General features: G+C 42.6%; 1 protein-coding gene and 1 pseudogene across 1 annotated transcript; both read right to left on the bottom strand.

The window, feature by feature from the left end:
• Positions 1-3,463: 3,463 nt before the first annotated feature.
• On the bottom strand, positions 3,464-5,548 carry LOC145352345 (G-protein coupled receptor 68-like; annotated as a pseudogene).
• A 15,710-nt stretch (positions 5,549-21,258) lies between these two features.
• LOC145352399 (G-protein coupled receptor 68-like) lies at positions 21,259-22,801 on the bottom strand. Its single transcript, XM_080202193.1, has one exon. It carries the CDS (start codon positions 22,723-22,725, stop codon positions 21,655-21,657), a length of 1,071 nt encoding a protein of 356 aa, XP_080058319.1. The 5' UTR covers positions 22,726-22,801; the 3' UTR covers positions 21,259-21,654.
• Positions 22,802-26,637: the final 3,836 nt, after the last annotated feature.

Genomic DNA, 26,637 nt, shown 5'->3' with positions numbered 1-26,637 from the left:
TATGATGATATCAACAAATTCCACCCCACCATCAGACTCACCATGGACTATTCCCCAGAATCAGTTGCATTCTTGGACACACGCATCTCCATTAAGGACGGTCACCTCAGCACCTCACTGTACCGCAAGCCCACAGACAATCTCACAATGCTCCACTTCTCCAGTTTCCACCCTAAACATGTATAAGAAGCCATTCCCTATGGACAAGCCCTCCATATACACAGGATTTGCTCAGATGAGGAGGATCGTGACAGACACCTCCAGACCCTGAAAGATGCCCTCATAAGAACAGGATATGGTGCTCGACTCATAGATCGGCAGTTCCGATGCGCCACAGCGAAAAACCGCACCGATCTCCTCAGAAGGCAAACACAGGACACAGTGGACAGAGTACCCTTCGTCGTCCAGTACTTCCCCGGAGCGGAGAAGCTACGACATCTTCTCCGGAGTCTTCAACATATCATTGATGAAGACGAACATCTCGCCAGGGCTATCCCCACACCCCCACTTCTTGCTTTCAGACAACCACACAACCTCAAACAGACCATTGTTCGCAGCAAACTACCCAGCCTTCAGGAGAACAGTGACCACAATACCACACAACCCTGCCACAGCAACCTCTGCAAGACATGCCGGATCATCGACATGGATACCATCATCACACGTGAGAATACCATCCACCAGGTACATGGTAAATACTCTTGCAACTCGGCCAACATTGTCTACCTGATACGTTGCAAGAAAGGATGTCCCGAAGCATGGTACATTGGGGAGACCATGCAGACGCTACGACAACGGATGAATGAACATCGCTCGACAGTCACCAGGCAAGACTGTTCCCTTCCTGTTGGCGAACACTTCAGTGGTCACGGGCATTCAGCCTCTGACCTTCGGGTAAGCATTCTCCAAGGCGGCCTTCACGACACACGACAGCGCAGAGTCGCTGAGCAGAGACTGATAGCCAAGTTCCGCACACATGAGGACGGTCTCAACAGGGATCTTGGGTTCATGTCGCACTATCTGTAACCCCCATGACTTGCCTGGGTTTGCAAAACCTCACTTACTGTACTGTCTGGAGACAATACACATCTCTTTAAACTGTGATCAGTGCTCCTTCCACTCACATTATCAGCCACTTCAGGTCTTGAACAGCAGGTTAGGTGTAAGGATTCGCATTTTAATCAGTAATCTCTGAACTGTCTGTGCTTTATATGCTCTGTCTGAGGCCAGAACTCTCCATTCACCTGACGAAGGGGGTAACCCCGAAAGCTAGTGAGTATATTATCAAATAAATAGGTTGGACTAAAACCTGGTGTTGTCAGACTTTTTACTGTGTTTACGCCAGTCCAACGCCGGCATACCCACATCATGGTTAGACTTTACCAAGAGGTGTCAATCCCTTCAGCTGTCAGAAGAGGGAGCCTCATACTCAGCATTGCCCCATCGTTTTGTTCCCTGTCTACCTTGGTCGGAGTTGGAGAGATGTTTATCATAGCAAGTGAAGTGGAGAGGAGCAAGATAAAATGTTTCTACAATTTCACGTCTGATACCTCAGGAATGACAATGGTATGCAGAGTCGCTGAGCAGAGACTGATAGCCAAGTTCTGCACACATGAGGACGGCCTCAAACTGAGATTTTGGGTTCATATCACACTATCTGTAACCCCCACGACTTGCCTGGACTTGCAAAATCTCACTAACTTTCCTGTCTGGAAACAATACACATCTTTTTAACCTGTGCTTAATGCACTCTCCGCTCACATTGCCTGTATCTTTAAGTCTTGATTAGCTGTAAAGACTCACATTCCAATCATTATTCATGTAAATTGAGTTTGTGTCTTTATATGCCCTGTTTGTGATCAGACCTCCCACCCACCTGACGAAGGAACAGTCCCCAGTTCCGAAAGCTAGTGGCGTTTTCTACGAATAAACCTGTTGGACTTTAACCTGGTGTTGTGAGACTTCTTACTGTGTTTACCCCAGTCCAACTCCGACCAAGGTAGACAAGACTAATAGAGAATCATCATGGTTCAGATCGTCAGGAGAATGTAATAAGGAGCCAGGAAAATGATTATGGACTCAGATATTTTTATTTCTCATTTTTGATTTCTTTGAAACTCACCAACCTGTCGTATAACTGTCACCACCTTGTGGTAAAAACACCAAGATAAAGTAAATAGAGAGATGAGCCATAATTAAAATATTTTCACAATTCCAGGTCAGATACTTGAGGAATTCCAGTGGGATGATTGGATGATGTGGAGGGAGTGAAAATGTTCCTCACAGCACAAAACAGCAAAAAAGGCTGTCACCGTCCATTCTATCTAATCCTCTGATCATCTTATTAGGCATATAAGGATCAGAGGATTAGATAGGGTGGACGGTGAGAGCCTTTTTCCTCGGATGGCGATGGCTAGCACTAAGGTACAAAGCTTTAAATTGAGGGGTGATAGATATAGGACAGATGCCAGAGGTAGGTTCTTTACTCAGAGAGTAATAAGGGTGTGGAATGCCCTGCCTGCAACAGTAGTGGACTCACCAACATTAAAGGCATTTAAATGATCATTGGATAAACATATGGATTATATTGGAATAGTGTAGGTTAGATGGGCTTTAGATTGGTTTCACAGGTCAGCACACATCAAGGGCCCAAGGGCCTGTACTGCGCTGTAATGCTCTACATTCTATGTTCTAAAATGGACAACAGCAATTTAGAGTCTGCATTGTTTATTCTGGCCCATAATAAGAACATCAGAAATAGGACCAGGACCTAGGCCAAGTGTACCAAATTGCGCCTTCTTCGTCATTGGGGAGGTGATAGCCTAGTGGTATTATCGCTAGGTTATTAATCCAGAAACTTAATTAATGTTCTGGGGACTTGGGTTCTAATCCCACCACTGTAGTTCATGGAATTTGAATGCAATAACAGTATCTGGAATTAAGAACATTAGAAATAGGACGAGGACTAGACCATGTCTACCACATTGTGCCTCCTTCACTGATGACTATATAGTGTGGCCACACAGTTTCAGCATGTCCATAAAGATCATAGCATATAGGAGCAGAATTAGGCCATTTGCTCCATCGTGTCTGCTCCACCATTCAATCATAGACTCATCCCTACTCTCTCGCCTTTTCCCCATAACCCCTGATCCCCTTATTAATCAAGAATCTATCTATCTGTCTTAAAGATACTTAATGACCTGACCTCCACAGCTTTCTGAGGCAAAAAGTTTCACAGATTCACCACTCTCTGGTTGTAGAAATTTCTCTTCAGCTCTGTTTTAAAGGATCGTCCCTTCAGCCTGAGGTTGTACCCTCTGGTTTTAATTTTTCGAACTATGGAAACATCCTCTCCATGTCCACACTATCCAGGCCTTGCACTATCCTGTAAGTTTCAAGAAGATCCCCCCTCATCCTTCTAAACTCCAGTGAGTACAGATGCGGAGTCCTCAACCGTTCCTCATAAACAGCCAGCAAATTTACAGTCATGCTTGAATATAATCTGAACCATCATAAGGAGCAAAGCAAACCAGGAAAATGATGATTGATGCAGAAACCAAGTTTTTAATTTGTAATTCCTGCTCTCCTTGAATGCCACGGACCTTACTGACAACTGACAGCACTTTCTTATATGAAATGAGAAATAAAATCAAAGGGAGGAAGAACCCAATGGAGAGCTTGTAACTATTTAAATATCTGTCCTCTGTCTGCATCGGATAATGTTCAAAACACAAGGTGTCATTCTCCTTGTCTGTACTGAGAACCTGGGAGTGGATGTAAAAACTGCAGGCAGGTATCTCCTTAAGCCAGATGAGAACACTGATCAACACTGCAGCCCTCCTGGTGTGTAAGAATTTAAATTTCAGAGGGTAGGCAACAGCAAGACAGCGATTAATGGAGATGAAGCAGAGGAAGCCAATGCTGATGTAGATATTCTGGTAGAGGAGCAAACCACTGAGTGTGCAGAGTGCCCGAGAGTGGACCCAGTCATCATGCAGCAGCATATACTAAACAAAGAACAAAGAACAACACAGCACGGGAAACAGGCCCTTCGGCCCAACGAGCCCGCGCCGCCGTCCTACTATCTCAGTGACCTATTCATGATTTTAGTCTACGCCTAACGTGCGAGGATCAGGGAGGTCCAATTTAGGGACAATTTTAGTACCCAATCAATCAGCCTAAAAGCACATCTTTGGGGGATGTGGGAGGAAACCGGAGCACCCGGAGGAAACCCACGCAACCACGGGGAGAACGTGCAAACTCCCACAGACACAGGCCCAAATCCATGTGTCCGCACAGCAACAGAGATAGTCTCTGAGCTGTCATGTTGCCCTCGAGATGGTCCAGTTTAAGCACACTAACGACATGAAGCAATAGGCAACTCCCGAAGCATCATCCAAGAGCAGCCCACTACAACCTGCCGCCTGCATGCCCCTTGCTGGACTTAAATGCCTGTGGAGACAAAAAAATTCATTATTAAACAGGCAAAGACTAACATTCCTGAGGCAAAACGTATTCCCAAGCCTACAATGTTCAGTAAGGCCTACTATATCCCCCTATATGTAGCCCGCTCATATGGCTGTCTAAGTGACTCTTAAACAACCCTAGCGTGCCTGCTTCCACCACCTTACTCGGCAGTGCATTCCACACCCCCACTACCCTTTGCGTGAAAAACTGCCCTCTAATATTTGTCTTATACCTAGCCCCCCTCACCCTAAGCCCGTGACCCCTCGTTCTATCCATTTCTTGTAGCGGAAAAAGCTTACCACCATTTACTCTATCTATCCCCTTCATAATCTTATAAACCTCTATTAGATCCCCCCTCAGCCGACGTCTCTCAAGGGAAAACAGCCCAAGTTCATCCAATCTTTCCTCGTAAGACAGCCCTTCCATACCAGGCAACATCCTGGTAAATCTCCTCTGCACTCTCTCCAGGATCTCTACATCCTTCCGGTAGTACGGCGACCAGAACTGGACACAGTACTCCAAGTGAGGCCTAACCAACGTTCTATACAACTGCAACATCAAACTCCTACTCTTATATTCTATACCTCTTCCTATGAAGGCTAACATACCATACGCTTTCCTCATCACATTCTGCACCTGTACCGACACCTTCAGGGACTTATGCACTTGCACCCCCAGGTCTCTCTGCGTATCTATACTCCGGATAGTTCTACCTTTTATCGTATAACTCCCCTCCACATTATTCCGGCCAAAGTGCATCACCTCGCATTTCTCCGGATTAAATTCCATTTGCCATCTATCTGTCCAATCTACCAGCCTGTCTATGTCCTGTTGCATTGCCAGGCACTGCTCCTCAGTACCCGCCAATACTGAACCCAGAAGGGCAAGGAAATGAGGTATAACAAGTCTGAGATGGTGAGATTGCAGAGATAGATTCCCAGCTCGTTCCTCTGTCTGATCTGCAGGTAGCTGTGATACAGGGACAGCAGATTAGTCGGCAGGCCGATGATGAAGACAATAATGTAGACGGGGGGAAACAGGATTGGATGCTGTGGTTGATGGAACAGTTGGAAATCATTCAGCACAATAGTGGAACTTTCTTTTCTATTAAATATTCTTTTACCAGTTCCTAAGGACTGACTCCTTGAGTTAGATTCTTCTGATAGTTGATTGTGAATTCTTCATGATTGAAAATGTTTCCCTGCAGGTAGGAATTTATCTGACAATACAATCAATAAGCTTTACAGCACAGGGAGTAAAGAAGATAGGTTTGCATCTTTAACACAATTTCCCATGACCCAGAATGTTTCAAAGCTCCTCACAACCAATGAAATGAAATATAACATCAGCCAATTTTCACACAACAAGTCCCACAATCATCACATTATAAATGACCAGATAATGTGTTTGGATTAGGTTGGCTGTGGGGAAAATATTTCTCCAGGACACTGTGGAGAATACTGTAATCTGACCATTTCATACCTCTTGCAACTCACTCTTTACCAAGTTTAATGGGTTCACCAAGTTTACCATGTGGGTTCCATCCCACTCTTTATGAGGTGACGATCACAAGGGGTCACAGGCTTAAGGTGAGAGGGGTGAGGTATAACTCCGATATCAGAGGGATGTATTTTACGCAGAGAGTGGTGGGGGCCTGGGATGCACTGCCAAGTAGGGTGGTGGAGGCAGTCACGCTGGCATTGTTTAAGAATTACCTGGATAGTCACATCAGCAGCCTGGGAATGGAGGGATACAAATGATTGCTCTAGTGGGACCAATGCATGGCACAGGCTTGGAGGGCCGAAGGGCCTGTTTCCTGTGCTGTACTGGTCTTTGTTCTTTGTTTTTGTTTGTTATGGGGAGGCATGGTTGTTGGCACTGCTGCCTCACAGCGCCAGGGACCCAGGTTTGATTCCCGGCTTGGATCACTGTTGTGTGAGTCTGTATGTTCTCTCTGTGTCTGCGTGCGTTTCCTCCAGGTGCTCGGGTTCTCTCCCACAGTCCAAAGATGTGTGGGTTAGGTGGATTGGCCCCTTAGTATCGGGGGACTAGCTAGGGTAAATGCATGGGGTTATGGGGATAGAGCCTGGGTGGAATTGCAGACTTGATGGGCCAATGACCTCCTCCTGCACTGTAGGAATCTATGATTCTGTAAGTGAGATTCAGTTGTATATACCATTGACTCTAACAGAACAGAATGAGGCTTTTTTGGGCCATTGTGCCCATGGTCTTTGAAAGAATTATCCACATCCCACTGCTTTTCTACATAGCCCCATAAATTTCTCCCTATTTATTCAATTCCCTTTTGAAAGTTATTATTGAACCTCCTTCTACCACGCTTTCAGGCAGCTCTCACATTAACCACCTTTCAATAACTGGAAATCATCCCTCCACAATGACTCTATTAAGTTTGTTCCTTATTTCAAATACCTCCATTAAATCTCGCCTTACCCTTGTGTGCTGTAAGGAAAGATGTGGAGATGCCAGCATTGGACTGGGGTAAACAGAGTAAGAAGTCTCACAACACCAGGTTAAAGTCCAACAGGTTTATTTGGCAGCATAAGCCACTAGCTTTCAGAGCACTGTCCCTTCACCAGGTGAGTGGGAGTTCTGTTCACAAACAGGGCATATAAAGACACAAGGGTTAAGCACAGGTTAAAGAAATGTATATTGTCTCCAGCTGGGACAGTTAGTAAGATTTTGCAAGCCCAAGCAAGTCATGGGAACCCCCACTCGTCAATATTTTTTCCCAAGGGTAGGGGAGTCTAAAACTAGAGGGAATAGGGCGAGAGGGAAGAGATACAAAAGTGGTGATAGGGATAATTTATTCACACAGAGGGTGGTGAGTGTCTGAAACAAGCTGCCAGAGGTTGTAGTAGAGGCGGGTACAATTTTGTCTTTTAAAAAGCATTTAGATAGTTCCATAGGTACGATGGGTGTAGAGGGATATGGGCCAAATGCGGGCAATTGGGATTAGCTTGGGGGTTTTAAAAAAGAAAGAGTGGCATGGACATGTTGGGCCAAAGGGCCTGTTTCCATACTGTAAACCTCTTTGATTCTATGACTCTATGACCTATAAAGACTTGCATCCCAACCATTATTTTGTAATTTGAGTTTGCGTCTTTGTATGCCCTGTTTGTAAGCAGAACTCCCACTCACCTGATGAAGGGGCAACACTCCGAAAGCTAGTAGCTTGTGCTGCCAAATAAACCTGTTGGACTTTAACCTGGTGTTGTGAGACTTCTTACTGAGCTGTAAGGAAAGCCAGATCTGTTTCTCTCTCAATATATGTAAAGAATCACACTCACCAATGAACGAAGTAAGTTGCTTGTAGTAGATAAGGAGCCACACCAATGTCTGTACACTGACCTATCGATTGAATTGTGAGGTAACACTGAGGACCTCTTTCAGGTTTACATTGCCTGCTCTAGAACTGAGACTGAGTTTGAGGGAATGTGCTTACATAAGAACATAAGAACTAGGAGCAGGAGTAGGCTATCTGGCCCCTCAAGCCTGTTCCACCATTCAATAAGATCATGGCTGATCTTTTCATGGATTCAGCTCCACTTACCCATCCACTCACCATAACCCTTAATTCCCTTAATGTTAATAATCTATCTACCTTTGCCCTAAAAACATTCAATGAGGTAGCCTCAACTGCTTCACTGGGCAGGGAATTCCTCAGATTTACATCCCTTTGGGTGAAGACAGTCCCCCTCAACTCAGTCCTAAACCTGCTTCCCCTTATCTTGAGACCATGCCCCCAAGTCCTGGGACAACTCATGGCAGGAAAAGGTTGGACTTATGAATGCAAACAAGGCAACATGAACAGCCTTGAGGCCATGAGGTGTACAAAGAGAAACCCACAGAGACAATCAATGCCAACATCTTAATGTCTAAAACAGCACTCACATCCTGTGTTCAACACTGCAGTCACTAAACTGAAATGTCCAGAAAGCACTGGACTCTACGGAACACGTAGAATCTCTGGAGGAGGTGTAAAATTAGATTTACCAGGATGATTCCAGAAGTGAGAGGAATGACTGAACATGTTGAGTATTGTCTCTAGAAAAGGCAAGGCTGAGAGGCAAGACATATAACTAACTTTAAGAAAGGTTTTGACAGGGTAGACATTAAGAAAATGTCTCCATCCGTGGGTGTGACCATTAATAGAAGATAGCTAAATATATCTAACAGAGAATTCAGGAGAAACGTCTTTACCCAGAGAATTGTTAGAATGTGGAACTTACTACCACAGGAATAGTTGAGGTTAGTATTGTACACGTATGTAAAGGGAAGCTAGATAAGCACACAAGGAGAAAGGAACAGCAGCATATGTTAATAGGGTGAGAAGGGGAGGCGTGGAAGGAAGCTCAGGTGGAGGACAAACACTGACATGGACTAACAGGCCTGAGTGTCTTGTTTCTCTGCTGGTTTTAGAGGGTGGATTTTCCTGTCCCATCCTGGGGCTTACACATGTTGGGCAGACTCTAAAAATTCCAGGATTCTCATTCTCATTCCTAACGCTGGCTATTTTGAACTGCCTTGGATATCTTGGATACCTTGGATATAACTGCAGGTTGTGAGCTTGCAGACAAAGTTGTTGCCAGCCTCACTGTGGAGGTTGGCATTTCACCTGTAATTTCCACAGAATCGGACTGGCTTTTGACATTGTTCATACCAGCTCAAGGGTGCCATTAGCCATGGTGTAGAACTGCTCTTCAGTCTGGAACCTTTTGACAGCTGAGTTCAAAAGCTGTTGTCAAGTTCGTATGTCAGTATATAACACTGTATTGTTACAATCCCAGTTAATATTATAACTGGATGGGAAGATCCCAGAATGGAACTTGGCTCAAAAAGACTGTAACAATTACTTTTTTAAAATCAAACATGGAGGAACAGAGTCACAGGATTGCTGATTAACAACAAAACATTTATTAAACATGAAAAGTGGGATTATAATACTTGTAATACTCTTTACTCTACCCTTGACTTAGTGAATAAACACAGGTTTTAAAATTAACAGAAATGGCACAGTGCATTTGACTCTGCAATGGTCTCATTAATACACAAAGTCCCTTCTTACAGCACGTAGATTGGCTGTGGGCAAATACACACTCCTCTCTGAACCCAAGTTAGTGTCTGTGGATTACTCCTCAGAATTCCCCCCAAAGGATAGTCATACGAGAGTTTCCAAACTCCACTCCTAAAAGCCGTCTTTTGTAATAAGGCTTGCCATTAGCCGGTGCACTCCATTCTGAACTCCACTCCATATTTGCCAAAGGACTCTTTTGAATAGAGCTTTTCCTATCAATGAATCCACTTCAGGTTTTACACCAACCCCTCCTAAGATTCTTTTGTCTTGATTGACTTCCATTGTTATATAAATTCGGATATCCAGCTAATGTTTTCTTCCCAATTATTTTGTTTCAGGAATGGAAATAAGATATTCCAAACTTTAGGATCACTTTAGAAACCTTTCTCTAGTGTTCTCACCAGCTGATCCCTTCTCAGCACTGTCTTGGATGCCCATAAACAGTTTCCTGTTCTATTTCTGGGTTTCCAGTCCCAACTGCCCTTTAGTTCCTATGGCACTTGCTTTTATGCACCTTACTCCCATTGTACAGCTTTTCTTCTAGCAAATTTGAGAGAGATGTTCTCTCTCTAGCAGCCTGTCACCAACTGCTTTTAGTAGAACTGTGGGCGATGTTCTGTCTCTGGCCATTTATCTGCAACTTTCTAAATTCCAGTTAAACTGAGAACAAAGGAGAAGCTTTTTTTTCTTAAAGGGTCTATAGTTGCTAAGCAAACTGTATTTTTCTCTTCATGCCATAGCTCTCTCTAAGCACAATAGCATCACAGTTGGGAATTAACCACCCCCATATATACAAATACCTTTGTCCAGCATTAATTCTTTCCCAGCACAGAAACTCCTGAAACTAGATTACATCTTTCAAAGGAAAAAAATGTCATACTGCAAAAAAAAAGTTAGGTGGCAGAGTTCACACGTATGTTGCAGTGTGAAGTTGAAAAAGGGTGGAAACTCTCCATGTTGTTTTAAAAGAGGGTTTTATCTGACCAAAAAAGGGTGAGATTCCAGATAGTGTCTGGCATATTTAAAAAGAAAAGGAGCAGTTTGAAAAAAAGAATACATCAAGTCAAAGGTCTCCACAGTAAAATCGATAGTACTAGGAAGACAGTAAAAAATATATACTGAGCAGCTTCCAGTCACTAGAGTTTACAAGAGAAATGGTGAATCAATTAGGTGCCATGGAACTTTTCAATGGAGTTCCTAAGCAGAGTGTTTTCAGTACTGTTATGGGAAGATTATCACTTTGGAGTCAGACTGGAGGAACAACAGTTTTATTTAACAAAGCTTCGTGGAGAAAAGGGACCAGCACTCTGCAGTACTGGACAGCTACTTTCTCTTGATGAAACAATAGAAATGGTCCATCTTTATACCCTTTACGCAATAGGTGGACTGGACATGATTATCACATCGTTATAGTCAAATGGGTACAATATTTCTTAGCTCATTATTATGGACAGGTACAGCCATGATCGTTTCAATACCACATTGTCCCATGAATGGGTACATTTCCTCTTTATCAATGACTTAATTTTATTCTATTCTTGTAGTAAGTGGTTCCTTTGCGTTTATGCATTCCTGTTCTTAATCTCCCTATCAAACCCCATTGTCTCAGGACTATCTTTATCTCTTTTAAGGTGCCTGGCTTCCTGAAGCGTCTGTTCCCTGTTTTATTTCAATTAACGGTCTGTCCTGTGGTTTAAATTTTAAGTAATTGTCTGTGTTTGAAAGTCAGTGTCTGTGTTGGAAGTCGGTGCAGGTTTAATGCCTTTTAACCCCTTATGTGCCGGACAGCTATTTTTATGCCAGGTACCCATCTTTATGGCTTTTTTTTCTGCCTTCAGTACTTTGTACAAGCAAATAAAATGTCAAATGAGTTGCTTGTACCAGCTTTTCTCAGTACGACAGGAAGTAAAACCTTTAATTTGCTCTGGAGATTGGTTCATGCAGAAAAGCCAGGAACTAAAATTTACGAATACTTGACAAAGGTCCTTCAGGAGCATTACTCTCCAAAGCCACTCTCCCTGCAGAACAGTTCAGGTTCCACCAAAGAATTAAGTGGAAGACAAAAGTATTATTCAGTTTGTGGCAACCTTAAAAAGGCTGGCGCAACATTGTGAGCATGATGGGTCATTAGAAGATACTCATTGAGATTGCCTAGTTTGTTGTCTTCAAAATCCAAAAAAGATTGCTTACTGAACATGTTTTGGCTTTAAAGACATCAGTAGAAGTTGCAGTATTAGTAGAATTAGCTGCTAAAGAGGTTTCATGATTTAGTGCAGGAATGAAGGTGCATAAGTTGGAAACTGCCCATAAGAAGCCAAAACACCAACAATGAATGCTAGAGCAATGATAGTCAATGCAAGAAAAAATGGATCACTTTGCAAAAACTTGTTGGGCTAGACCAGCTTCCCCTGAGAAGAATATTCAGAAGAAAAATCTGGGCACCTTCAAGAAGAACAAGTTGCATTCTACACAGCTGTAATTCTTTCCTTGTTGTAAATTTACTGGCTGTGAAGAAGAGAATGTCCAGAAATATGACGAAGAGCTTCAACTGAACATTTTATTCATACAGGATGAATCTCAGAGATTCTGGTTGATTTTAAAGTTAAGTGGACAATCCATTTGGCTGGAGGTTGATACTGGTGCTGCTGTATTTTTTAATTCCTGGGACTAAATACCAACAAAAGCTGGAGCATCTTCCTTTGAAACTAGCTGATGAGATTTTAAGGACATACCCAGAAGAGATCATGCCATTAAAAGATTCCACCATGAGTGGACAGACAGCAAAGTTTCTTCTCCATATGGTCCATGGTAATTTTCCAGTTCTATCTGGGGGATCATGGTTGGAGAAGATAAAACCTAACTGGAGTGCTGTCAATAGATTGGTCGATGGCAAAACAGACCTGCAGCGTCTTCTGGATAAATACAAAAGTATATTCGAAGAGACACTTGGCTTAATGAAGTCAGTTCAAGTGAAACTCAAGATAAAGCTTAAAAGGTCTCAAAGCAAGAGTAATGACACATGTAATTTGTCCCAAGTTCGAAGAAGAATTAGTACAACTTGTTAACACTGGTATGTTAGAGGCGCTTACAATGAATGACTGGGCTACCCCTATTGTGCCTGTCATGAAACCAGGTGGTTCAATTTGTATTTGTGGTGATTTTAAAGTAACCATAAATGCAGTGTTGTGTGCCAATCAATATACGCTTCCTTTAATTGGAGATTTGTTTGCTGGGATTATCAGGTGGGCAAAACTTCAGCAAGATTAATAATTCACAAGCACATTTACAGATGAATGTAGCCACTGAATCTCAACCATTATTTATCATTGTTACACATAAAGATATTTCTTGTTATAAAAGATTGCCTTTTGGAATAAATCCGCACTATTTCAAAGGTCGATGGATCAAATTTTAAATGATCTCTGGCATAAAATGTTACCTGGATGATGTTCTAATTACAAGGTCCACTGAACAGGAGCATTTAAATAATTTAGCAGCAACATTGGAACATCTTCAAGTACATGGCGTGTGCATATCAAGATAGAAGAGTGTGACTTTTTCCAGATGTCAGTCCAGTATTTGAATCATGCTATTGATGGTAAAGGCCTACATAAAACACTTCTAATATTTTAGAAGCACTACGTCCAACCAAAGTGACAAAACTGAGGTCCGTTCTAGGATATGTAAATTATTATGGCAAATACATTCCTAACTTAATTACATTATTGAAGCCATTGCATAATTTATTATGTGCGAAACAGTCATGGGGCTGGACAACAGAACGTGAGAAAGCATACAAGGGTGTCAAAGATACTCTGCTGAAGTCTGAAGTACATTTTAATCTGAACCTACCATTACTGCTTGCTTGCAATGCTTTGCCTTATGGAATATGGACAGTCATTCCATATATTATGTCTTTGGGAGAAGAACAACCAATAGCTTTTTCTTCGTGTACTCTGACTAGTGCTGCATTTAATTTGCTCAGCTCAAAAAAGGGGCATTGAGTATACTTTCTGGTGTATATTTCTGCTATTTTTGGGCTGCGTTAAGGCATACCTTCGTTAGCTGATTGCAAAGATGGTCACTGATCCTACCTGCACACTCCTACAGTAGAAATTATTGTCAGAGTGCAATATTAATGCTGATGCTTATCACATTTACTTTTACCCATTGAACAGATCCCACCAACCAGTTTCATTACTATTCTTTATTTTCCACTAGTAGATCATTTGCCAGTTGCAGCTTCTCAAGTTCAGAGATATACCAGAAATAATTCTGTGATGGGGAAAGCGATGGATATGGTATTGAAAGGAATGATAGCAAGAAAGCATTGTACACATCCTGATTTGAAGCCATTTGTGTCAAGAAAGCTTGAGTTCACCATCCAAGGTGGGTGTCTATTGTAGGGAATTTGAGTGATCATTCCTCCTAGTCTGCGTGGTAGAATTCTTGAATAACTGCATGAAGGACATCCTGGTGTAGTCCAGATGAAGGAGTTAGCATGTAGTTATTGTTGGTGGCTGGATCTGAATACTCAGATTGAAGAAAAAGTTGGACAGTGTCAATCCTGTGCATAAATAAGAAAATATACCACTGCTGTCTCCTTTACACCTTGGGAGTGGCCTAAGATGCCGTGGCGCTGATTGGATGTAGATTTTACTGGCCCATTTGACAGTTACTCAGTTTAAGTGGCCAAAGGTTGTTACCGTTAGATCTATTACATCTGAACAAACCATTGAAGAACTTTGACAAAATGTTTGTAAGATTTGGTAAACCGGAACAGACTGTTGGTGATAATGGTTCACAGTTTACTTCACAAGAGCTTGAGAATTATTTCAAACTAAATGGTATTCAGGTATAAGAAGGATGTGATCATACTGGAGAAGGTGCAGAGGAGATTCACCAGGATGCTGCCTGGGCTGGAACATTTAAGTTATGAGGAGAAGTTGCATAGGTTTGGGTTGTTTTCGTGGAGCAGAGAAGACTGAGGGCCAACCTGATCGAGGAGTACCAGATTATGAGGGACATGGACAGAGTGGATAAGGAGCAGCTGTTCCCCTTTGTTGAAAGGTCAGTCACAAGGGTTCAAGGTGAGGGACAGGAGGTTTGGGGGAATGTAAGGAAAAGCTTTTTTACTCAGAGGGTGATGACAGTCTGCAATGTGCTGCCTAGGAGGGTGGTAGAGGTGAGTTGCCTCACATCCTTTAAAAAATACCTGGATGAGCATTTGGCATGAAATAACATTCAAGGCAATGGATAAAGTGCTGGGTTTAGGTGGGAGGAGAGCAGTTTCTTCTGTGTCAGTACAGATTCAATATGCTGAAGGGTCTCTTTACTGTATGATTTTATGATTCTAATAAAATCTGCACCTTATCATCCATCAACCGATGGATTAGTTGAATGATTCGTACAATCCTTGAAACATTCTTTAAAAGCTTCAAGAGAACAAGTTTGTTGTTACACTGTGTCAGTAGTTCTTTGGCATCTTATAGAAATACTGCTCATGCAACTATCCGAAGTTCACCTGCATTGCTGCTCTTAAAGATAAGGTTGTGTTTGATTTGTCATTACCTCCGAAACTTCAGAGAAATTTGGGTGTCAACAACAATCTCAAGTTGCTAGATGAGAAGTGAGGACAAAACTATGCCCAGGAGTTTGCACATTCTCCCCATACCTGTGTAGGTTTCTTTTCAGTGCTCCAGTTTCCTCACACAGTTCAAAGATGTACAGCTCAGGTGGATTGACCATGACTGAGTCGCCCCTTAGTTTCCAAGGATGTGCAGCTTGGGTCTTCTGTCTTCTTTGCTTATTAGTCACAAGTAGGCTTACATTAACACCACAGTGAAGTTACTGCGAAAATCCCCTGGTGCACTGGCCATAATCAAAACACAGTTTTATAGAGATAGGGTGGGGGGAGTGTTCTTTTGGAGGGTCTGTGCAGGCTCGATGGGCCAAATTGCCTCTTTCTAAATGTGGGAAATCAATGGATTTTAACAAGATTGAGTGTTAGCACATAATCATGCTATGAGTGGGAAATGGGTACTGGCCATTGTTTTAGCAAAAACACGTCCAATTCCATCCATAGTTCAAAGTGAAAATGAATTATTTTGGTGACACCACGCTGACCAATTGTTGTCATCTCAAAATAATTTCTCAGAATCATCTCCAAACCCAGAAGTAGCAGTGTTGTGAATGGCATACATCATATACAACCAAAGAAGAATAAACACCTCCTGATCAACTTTCTCATTACCTGTGTAAGATTAATGGTGCAGAGTACTATATCTAGAGTATTATTGAGTCAATGTATAACATGATAGTACTTTGTTGTCCTGACCACAGAAGCAAAATGGGAGGTGCTATATACTTAAGGGGTTGAATGATTGCTTTATGAGTTGTTCACATGACTTGATGACGATATAATTAAGGTATTTCACAGGCTCCTGCGTAACTTTAATTTTCTTCTCTGCACACACAACACTCCTTCCATAAACTCTGTTGTTGATATTTTGAAACCACTTGTTGTGATGGTAGTAGCACAATTGATATAAATATACATTTGGTAATTTTGTTTAAAGGGAAAGTTTAAAACTTAGTTTTATTCTGCAGGCAATTGCTGTGTCTGGAAGACATTTAATTCATGGCTTGTAAAAGTGAGTTAATTACTCATTTCAGCTAGGAATTTGTTAGTTTGGTAGAACTAATGGGCTTTTGCTTACCCAAAAAATTCCTCAGAAAGTTGATGCACAGAATCATGTGATAATGTGGTTAGTGGACTCTTACAGACAGAAAAAAAAGTTTTTGCAGTTTAGAGTTAGAGTTCTAGCTGGCAATTGTTTGAAGACAGAGGTTTCCTGCAAGCTGCTCTGAAACTCATTTTCTCCCTGAAAGCTTCAAGACTGTCTACATTCATTATAGCAAATATATCTATGGTTGTTAACTATACTTAAAGTGGCATTTAAGTCTGTAAGAGGAATATGGCTTATTTGGAACTGAAAGAGGAGGTTTACTAGGCTGATACCGGAGTTGAGGGGATTGAGCTATGAGGAGAGGCTGAATAAACTAGGCTTGTACTCGTTAGAGTTTAGAAGAATGAGGGGAGATCTCATTGAGACGTATAAGATAATGAATGGGATGGATAGGATAGAGGTGGAGAGACTCTTCCCGCTCAAAAAAGACAGTAGGACTAGGGGGCACAGCCTCAAGATAAAGGGGAGGCGGTTTAGAACGGAGTTGAGGAGGAACTTCTTCACTCAAAGGGTGGTGAATCTCTGGAATTCTCTGCCCGTTGAAGTGGTGGAGGCTGCCTCGCTAAATATTTTTAAGAAGCGGGTTGATGGGTTCTTGATAAGAGAGGGGATTAAGGGTTATGGGGAGAGGGCGGGAAAGTGGAACTGAGCCACGACAGATCAGCCATGATCTTATTGAATGGCGGGGCAGGCTCGAAGGGCTAGATGGCCTACTCCTGCTCCTATTTCTTATGTTCTTATGTTCTTATATAAGTTAGAGAATAAAGTTGTTTCCTTTCATTTTAAATATTGTTCTACTGTTAATAGTTAAGCTGCAAAATTTGAACTACGTTATTAAGCCAAGTTTGTTTTACTAAAAAAGATCTTTAATTTATCAGTAGAATTACTACTGGAGCAAAACAGCCTTTCCTCATATTTGTATCAAAATAGAAAAATTATTGGAGTCTCGTCTGGCTTCATAATATACTTATGGTTCTGGTCCAGGATCCTAACAGTATGCAAATTATATCTTTTATTTTTGTTTAAAACCCACAAACCCTAACATAGTTAGGACATTACAAGTCTCTCCATTCCCACTGCAACTCTAAATCTTGGGGATAAGGCCCTTGGTTCTTTTCTTCTGTATTACCTCCGGTGTGTCCCTGGACAAGTACTCAAGCTGAATTTGGTAATCTATCAGCTTTCTCTTTTCTCGTGAAAAGAGCCCCTGCCTGTTCAGTCCTTCTCAGGTAAAAATCTCTTTGCTATTGATCAGATTACCTTGATTACACATTAGAAAGATTAGTTTGCTCCAACACCGAGTCCTTGGACCATTCCTTTCCATCTCCCTCACACTAATGCATCTCCTAGGAAGTTTCCCTCCCGATCAAAATTTCCGCCCCACAGCACTCACTGCTCAAAGTGATGTATTGTTTAGCCAAGTTAAACAAATTTTATTTAACATTGAAGTGACAAAGTTATTACAATTTATGAAAAATATAAGTGCAATTCATATTGATAAAGCGCTGTACAGAAATATAACCTTTAAATAGAATAAACTATTCATTAAAAATGCTTGCATAAAAGATTTATTCAAATTGATCTACATCATTCCACATTCACTTTCTTTAAACTTCTGTTGGTCAGAATCCTGAGCCTGCCCAGGAGGAGTAAATTAGAAGAATCTGAGTAGATAAATGCCTCTCTGTGTCGGAATGCAGTGGTCAATATTTGGCAAGTACTCTCTGATCAGCGAATTACTGTGTGCACACCAGCAAATTCTCATTCTACAGCACAGGACATTATAGCTCACTGCTGTTACTGGGAGTTTGCTGTGCACAAAATGACCTCCATGCTTCCCTATGCCACAGTAAGGCTTGGGTTTTCAGAGGTACATCATGGGCAGTGAAGTGTTTTGGTGCAACCCTGAAGTTGTGAAGCTATAGAAATTCGAGTTCTCTTTTTGTAGCTGCTGTCAACTGCGCATAGATTTCAGGTATCATCTCACCTCAATGGGTAGCTCTCTCCCCTCTGAGTCAGAAGGCTGTGGGCTCAGATCCCACTCCAGATACAACAACAAAATTCAGGCTGATGTTCCCAGTGCAGTACTGATGGAGTGTTGCGTAGTCAAGGGTGCTGTCTTTCTGGTGTTGCGAAAGGAGGAATCAAGTTATCATTGTCTTTAAGACACTGTTGGTAACAAGTCTGAAATTCTTGTGTGTAAACTGTGAAGACTAGGGGGAAATCAAAACTAATGGATACTGTACAATAATGATATTTTCAAAACATTTTAATCCATTGAGTTAGTTAGAAATATTCTTAGTGGATTTTAACTCCTGTTGTAATTTTTGACATTCACTACTTTCCAATGTAAGATCCCAAGGAATAGCAGAGACTTGGAGGATAACTTTCTAATTATGTAGAAAGAGACATTGTAAGGGAGCCCTCTCTCCAGTTCTGATGAAGAATCATAGCTTCAATGTAGACCTGTCCTTTCTCTTTCAGATTTTGACTGACCAACAATTCATGCCCAGTGCTCTCTGTATTTATTTAATTGAGTTTTACAGGAAAGAAACTGACCACTCAGCCCAATAGGTCTGTGCTGCTGTTTAAGATCCTTGTGGAATTCCTTCACTTATGTAGGTGGAAGATTCAAATGATTGCCAGGAATGTGAAATGTGTTAATCTATTTGCAGCAGGAATTATTATTATTTATTTATTAGTGTAACAAGTAGGCTTACATTAACACTGCAATGAAGTTACTGTGAAAATGCGCTAGTCGCCACACTCTGGCACCTGTTCGGGTACACAGAGGGAGAATTTAGCATGGCCAATCCACCTAATCAGCACGTCTTTCAGACTGTGGGAGGAAACCAGAGCACTTGGAGAAAACCCATGCAGACACAGGGACAACGTGCAGACACCGCACAGGCAGTGACCCAAGCGGGGAATTGAACCCGAGTCGCTGGCGCTGTGAGGCAGTAGTGCTGATCACTAACCATTGTGACACCCGTAATGCGCACACAGTGCAGAATTCCCCCAATCACTGGACAAAATTGATAATTTTGTTCAGAATAGGGATTAGAATGACCATGGAACCTTGTTGTAAACAGTGCAAATGCTGGGCTGAGGCACATTGTTGGAGCAGAATAGAGAAAGCTTTGTGATATGTCTAATTGTGCTACACCTGACCTCATAAAGTTTAATGCAAACACTGATTGCTCACTATGGAAAATGTCCCATCACCCTGAACCTTTAAACTAACCCTAATCCTTACAGAGGTTCCAGTGCAAGCTCACCTCAGCAGAAACTCTGGAATTAATTTTAACTTATTGGCCCAGTCAGATTGGAATGGAATACAGATAACACAAAGATTGGCTGAGTAGTGGATAGTGTATAGAGGATAGCTGTAGTCTACAAAAAAAATTGATGGATTGGTGGTGTGGGTGGTAAAGTGGCAGATGGTTTTTAGCATAGAGAAGTGTGAGGTAGTGCATTTAGGGAGGTCACATAGTTATAGGGAACACACAATGAATGGGAATATACTAAGAAGGGTAGGAAAAGTGAGAGATTTTGGTATACAAGTAGACAGAACTCTAAAGGCAGCAATTTAAGTAGACAAGATGGTAAAGGAGTCATATAGAATGCTCCCCTTCAGTGGCAGAATACAAAAGTAAGGATATCATGTTGGAATTTTGAGGCCACAACTAGAGTATTGTGTGCATTTCTGGTCATCCTATTACAGCAAGGATGTAATTGTTCTAGAGAGAGTGCGGAGGTGGTTTATAAGAATGTTGCTAGGGTAGGAAAGTGTAGCCATGAAGAGAGATTTGATAGGTTGGTGTTCTTTTCTGTGGAGTAAAGAAAGCTGAGGGGTGACAATAGCAGTGCACACAATTATGAGGGGAAGAGATAGAGTGGACAAGGTAAAATTGTTTCCCTTGCTGGAGAATTCTAGAACCCAGGGACATAGATAAGTGCAGTAGGTGTAGAGGGGACATGAGGAAGAAATTTTTTTACACAGAGGATGGTGGGTGTTTGGAATTTGCTGAGCTGGTGATGGAGGCAGAGATCCTAAACTCAAAAGTACCTGAATCTGCACCTTAACTGCTGTAAGATACAGGACTATGGGACAGGTGCAGGAAGGTTCAATTAGGAAGGAAGTCTGGGTATCCTCAGACTGGCAAGGACATGTTGGGCTGAATGATCTCCTGCTCTAACTTTACTATGGTTCTATGCAACTGGATGGGATGAGAGATTAGATGAGTTGGGCAACGTTGAGAAGGGTTGAGATTTGTCAGGATGGCTTTGGATAACAGACCTATTTTGTTCCCTGCCCAACTCTACAATCTATTTACCTCAGCAGGGTGAGATATAAAGTTGCTTTCTGATCTGAATTCATCAGTCTGCTGCTAACTGGTGGAGGTGAAATGATCCCTCTAATTCAATTCCAAATCAGTCCTGAAGCTCTAGTCTTCTCCTCGTCATTATCTGAACTCTAAAGTATCACAGTACCTAAAAGGAATTCTAATCTAATCTTAATACTTACTGAAGCTCCATTCCAATCCTACTCTCCATGGAAGAATGAATCCAATCCTGATCCTTCCTGGAAACTCAAATATAATCCCAGTATTTCTCACATGAATTAGGAGCATGAGTTGACCATTCAGCCCCTCCAGCTGCTCCATCATTTGATAACGTGACCTGATGTGGTCTCAGTTCCACTTTTCTGTCAGCTCCCATTTTTGGGAGCTTTATTTCATTAGGAATGATTACCTGAAATATTCCTCCAGATCCAACCTGAAAACTCTGCTCTAATCCTAACTCTATTCCTCCAGGCGCTCCAATTTCCTCCCACAGTGTGAAAGACGTGCTGGTTAGGTGGATTGGCCGTGCTAAATTCTCCCTCAGTATATTCGAATCGGCACCAAAGTGCAGCAACCAGGGGATTTTTACAGTAACTTCATTGCAATGTTAATGTAAGCCTACTAATAGAATAAACTTCAAATTTTAAATTTACCCAAAAACAAAAAAGGGTGGCTGGTTGAGGCAAGTGTAATATCAGGAGAGGATTTTGCAGGGTTGGATGGAAAGGTTTTTTATCCTTTTTAAAGTGGCAAATTGATATCAACAGATATGGTAAGAGCAGTGGGGATAATCTGTTCTTTCATGATATGGTCCAAGAATCTCACGAGAACTCTCCTGCTCTCCTTTAAATCTTTTTGTTTACCTGAGAGAGAAGACAAGGCCTTAGCTTAACCACTTACTCAAAATATGGCATTTCAGAATGCTGCACTCCTTGGATACTGCACTGAGGCAATCAGCCTGGATATGTTATAATCTCTATAATGGCACTTGAACCTATTGACTCTGAGATGAGAGCAAGCTACTCGACGTGCCAAAGTTGACACCAGTTGCTGTCGTCCTGGGGCTAACGTTCAATCTTCTAGGTTTCTGGGCTGCTAACTGATGAAGATTTACTTCCCTCTTTCTGTTTGCAGTGAAGAGATTCACAAGGGGTTCCAAGAGTCTCATCAGGACTCCGTGTGTGCTCTCTGACACAAAAGAGTAGAGAATGGGGTTGGCCATACAATTTAAACTGGTTAGCAGCAACGCAAAGTGAAAATAATGGTACGAGCGCCTCACAAAGCTGCAACTGTCCCCAAATAGAGTTCTGACCAGCAGCATAATATGATAAGGGGCAAAGCAAATGCAAAAAATGACAATGGCACTTAACACCAACTTTTTGATCCTTAACTTTTGTTTCTGTTGAATGCCTTGACTCTCCCGGATAGACATCAACACCCTGTGATAGGAAAAGGCGAGCAGAGCAATGGGGAAAAGGAAACCAACAGAGAGACGGTAATAGTTTATCCCCCTTTGCCAGGACTGCAATGGATAATGCTCAAAACAGACTAAATGATTACTTTGATCTTTCACTGTCCCATTGTGAGAGAAAATGAAGAGACTAGCTCCGATTTCTTTAACCCAGACGAAAGCACTCACTAGAAGCACGGCTTTCATAGTGCGGAAGGCATGGAATCTTAAAGGGTGGACCACTGCTAAGTAGCGGTCTACAGAGATGCAACAGAGGAATGCGATGCTCACATATATGTTCTCGTAGAGGACGATCCCAGAGATCCTGCACAGCAACTCACCATTCACCCACTTATCTTTCATCATTAAGTACTGGATCCACAAGGGCAAAGTGATGAGGTGCAACAGGTCTGAGATTGTCAGGTTGCAGAGATAGATTCCCAGCTCGTTCCTCTGTCTGATCTGCAGGTAGCTGTGATACAGGGACAGCAGATTAGTCGGCAGGCCGATGATGAAGACAATAATGTAGACAGGGGGAAACAGGATCTGATGGATACTGTAATCTAGAGTACAGTTGGTGCAGTCAGCTTTGTCGCACGCTGATTGGTTGGCCATTTCCACAGTCAATATAAAGTGAACCCTCTTCGAATTGCTTCACCTCTTCAGTTCCACCACAAAATCAAAGCAAGAGATTTTCCTAAGTGGGGTCAGGGTCAGGGAAGAATACAAAAAGTACAGGTTATGAAGCTAAACAATTGCTGCCCCATACTCTGTGCAGATACAGGAATAAAACTTAACTTCAGATAGAAGAGCTCAGGATCAGAATCATAGAATCCCTACAATGCAGGAGAGTTCATTCAGCCCATCGAGTCTGCACTGATTCGCTGGCAGAGCCCCTTACTCAGGCTCTCCTCTCAGTCCTATCCCCTTAACCCCATGCATTCATCCCACTAATCCCCCTAACCTACACATCTTGGGACATTAAGGGGCACTCTTAGTATGACCTGCCTAACCTGCACATCTTTGGACTGTGGGAAGAAACCAGAGCACCCGGAGGAAACCCACACAGACACGGGGAGAACATGTAGACTCTGCACAGTCACCTAAGGCAGGAATCCAACCCGGGTCCCTGATGCTGTGAGACAGCAGTGCTAACCACTGTGCCACCGTGCCACGTGAACAGGAGGAGGCCATAACGTGCTTGAGCATGTTATGCCGTTGAATTAGATCACGGCTGAACTATAGAACATTACAGCGCAGCACAGGCCCTTTGGCCCTCGATGTTGCGCCAACCAGTGGAACCAATCTAATGACCCTCTAACCTAAACTATTCCAATGTTATCCATATGCCTATTCACTGACTGTTTGAACGCCCTTAAAGTTGGTGAGTCCACAACTGCTGCAGGCAGGGCATTCCACGCCCTTACTACCCTCTGAGTAAAGAACCTACCTCTGACATTCATCCTATAACTACCACCCCTTAATTTAAAGCTATGTCCCCTCATGTTAGCCATCACCATCTGAGGAAAAAGAATCTCATTGTCCACCCTATCTAACCCTCTGATCATCTTGTATGTCTCAATTAGGTCACCTTGTAACCTCCTTCTCTCTAATGAAAATAACCTCAAGTCCCTCGGCCTTTCCTCATACCGGGCAACATCCTGGTAAACCTCCTCTGCACCCTTTCCAATGCCTCCACATCTTTCTTATAATGCGGCAACCAGAACTGTATGCAAAACTCCAAGTGCGGCCGCACCAGAGTTTTGTACAGTAGCAACATGCCCTCACGGCTCCGAAATTCAATCCCTCTACCAATAAAAGCTAACACACCATACGCCTTCCTAACAACCTTATCAACCTGGGTGCCAACTTTCAGGGAGCTATGCACATGTACACCGAGATCTCTCTGCTCGTCAACATTAGTAAGAGTCCTTCCATTAGCCCTATATTCTGTACTCCTGTTACTCTTACCAAAGTGCATCACCTCACACTTTTCCGTATTACTATATCTTCAGCCCATCTGCCTGCTTCCATCTGTACATTAAGATCCTTGCCAAACTAAAATTCATCAATCACAATTTTGAAATTTTCAATTTCATCTCAGCCTCAGCAGTATTTTCATGGGAGGAGATTCCAGATTTCTCCCTTTGTATGAGGACATGCTTCCAAGTAAAACCCTTGAGTATAGGGAGTGCAGGAGTACACTGAAAGGGAAATCAGGACGGCAAAAATGGGACATGAGATACCTTTGGCAGATGTTAAAGGAGAATCCAAAGAAATTTTACAAGTATATTAAGGGCGAAAGTGTAACTGGGAAGAGAATAGGGCCCCTTATAGATCAACAAGGTCATCACAATGTGTGAAGCCACAGCAGATGGATGAGATCCTAAATGAATATTTCTGGTCTGTATTTAGTGTGGAGAAAGACATGTAAACTAGGGAACTCAGGGAAGTAAATAGTGATGTCTTGAAAAGCGTCCATATTGCAGAAGACAAGGTGCTGCAGGTCTTAAAACGCATAAAGGTAGATAAATTCCCAGGCTCTGATCAAGTGTGTCCCAGAACATTGTGGAAAGCTAGGGAAGAAATTGCGAGGACCCTGGTGGAGATATTTGTATCATCAACAGCCACGGGTGAAGTGCTGGAAGATTGGAGGGACGCAAATGTTGTGCTGGTATTTAGGAAAGGTGGTAAAAAGTCTGACAACACCAGGTTTTAGTCCAACCTATTTATTTGATAATATACTCGCAAGCTTTCGGGTTAGCCCCTTCGTCAGGTGAATGGAGAGTTCTGGCCAGAACTCTCCATTCACCTGACGAAGGGGCTAACCCAAAAGCTTGCGAGTATATTATCAAATAAATAGGTTGGACTAAAACCTGGTGTTGTCAGACTTTTTACTGTGTTTACGCCAGTCCAACGCTGGCATACCCACATCATTTAAGAAAGGTGGCCAGGGAAAAGCTAGGGAACTATTGACCATTGAGCCTAACATCAGTGGTGGGTAAATTGGAGGGGATTCTGAGAGACAGGATCTACAAGCATTTGGAGGGGCAATGACTGATTAGAGACAGTCAGTCTGACTTTTTGAGTGGAAATCATGTCTTACAAATTTGATAGTTTTCTTGAAGAGGGAAGTGTGATAGATGTTGTCTTCATGGACTTTAGCAAGGCCTTTACAAGGTACCGCATGGTAGACTCGTCAGTAAGATAAGATCATGTGGGATTCAGGGAGAACTAGCCAATTGGAAAAAAAACTGGGCTTGCCGAAAGGAGAGTGAGGGCGGTGGTAGAAGGTTGTTTTCAGACTGGAGGCCTGTGACCAGCAGTGTGGCAGAGGGAGCAGTGCTGGGTCCACTGTTATTTGTCATTTACATAATCGAGTTGGATGAGAATATAGGAGGCACGGTTGGTAAGTTTGCAGATGACACCAAGATTGGTGGACAGAGAAGAAGATTATCTAAGACTACAACAGAACCTTGATCAACTGGATTAGTGAGGTGAGGAATGGCAGGCGGAGTTTAATTCAGACATTTTGGTAAGAGTTGGTACAATTACAACATTTAAAAGGCATTTGGACAGGTACATGGATAGGGAAGGTTTAGAGGAATATGGGGAAATCAGTTCAGTTTAGAAAACCTGGTTGGCATGGATGAGTTGGGCCAAAGGGCCTTTTTCTGTGCTGTATATCCATGACTCTATGAGATTGCCCATCAACTCTAATTTTAAGGAGAAGCCCCTTTTATTTTGGAGCCATCAGAGGAAATAGTTTCTCTACATCCTTCCTATCGATTCCTATAAACAATTTAAAATTATCCATACCTGAAATTTGCTGAAAGGGGACACATGTTTCTGTCTTGCACCCATCAGGACAAATGCAAGAATGGCAAATTTCAAACAATCACAATAATTTAACATCCTATCACCACTATTCACCCCACCCCCATTATACTCCCCGTCCCCATTATACACTGTGCCCATTATACATCCTGTCCCAATTATATACCCCATCCCCATTATATACCCTGTCCCCATTATACACCCCGTTCCCACTATACAGCCCGTCCCCATTATACTCCCCACCCCCATTATACACCCCGTCCCCATTATACTCCCCACCCCCATTATACACCCCGTCCCCATTTTACACACGGTCCCCACTATACACCGCATCCCCACTATACACCCGGTCCCCATTATTCTCCCCACCCCCATTATACTCCCCATCCCCATTATACACCCCGCCCCCACTATACACCCCGTCCCCATTATACTCCCCGTCCCCATTATACTCCCCATCCCCATTATACACCCCGCCCCCACTATACACCCCGTCCCCATTATACTCCCCGACCCCATTATACTCCCCATCCCCATTATACACCCCGCCCCCATTATACACCCCGTCCCCATTATACACCCCGTCCCCATTATACACCTGGTCCCCACTATACACCGCATCCCCACTATACACCCCGTCCCCATTATACACCCCGTCCCCATTATACTCCCCGTCCCCATTATGCTCCC

The sequence above is a fragment of the Carcharhinus amblyrhynchos genome, chromosome 14, assembly GCF_965287045.1.
Source record: "Carcharhinus amblyrhynchos chromosome 14, sCarAmb.v2.hapA, whole genome shotgun sequence".
In the NCBI taxonomy this organism is placed as follows: domain Eukaryota; kingdom Metazoa; phylum Chordata; class Chondrichthyes; order Carcharhiniformes; family Carcharhinidae; genus Carcharhinus; species Carcharhinus amblyrhynchos.
This window is presented reverse-complemented; position numbering and strand designations above follow the sequence as displayed.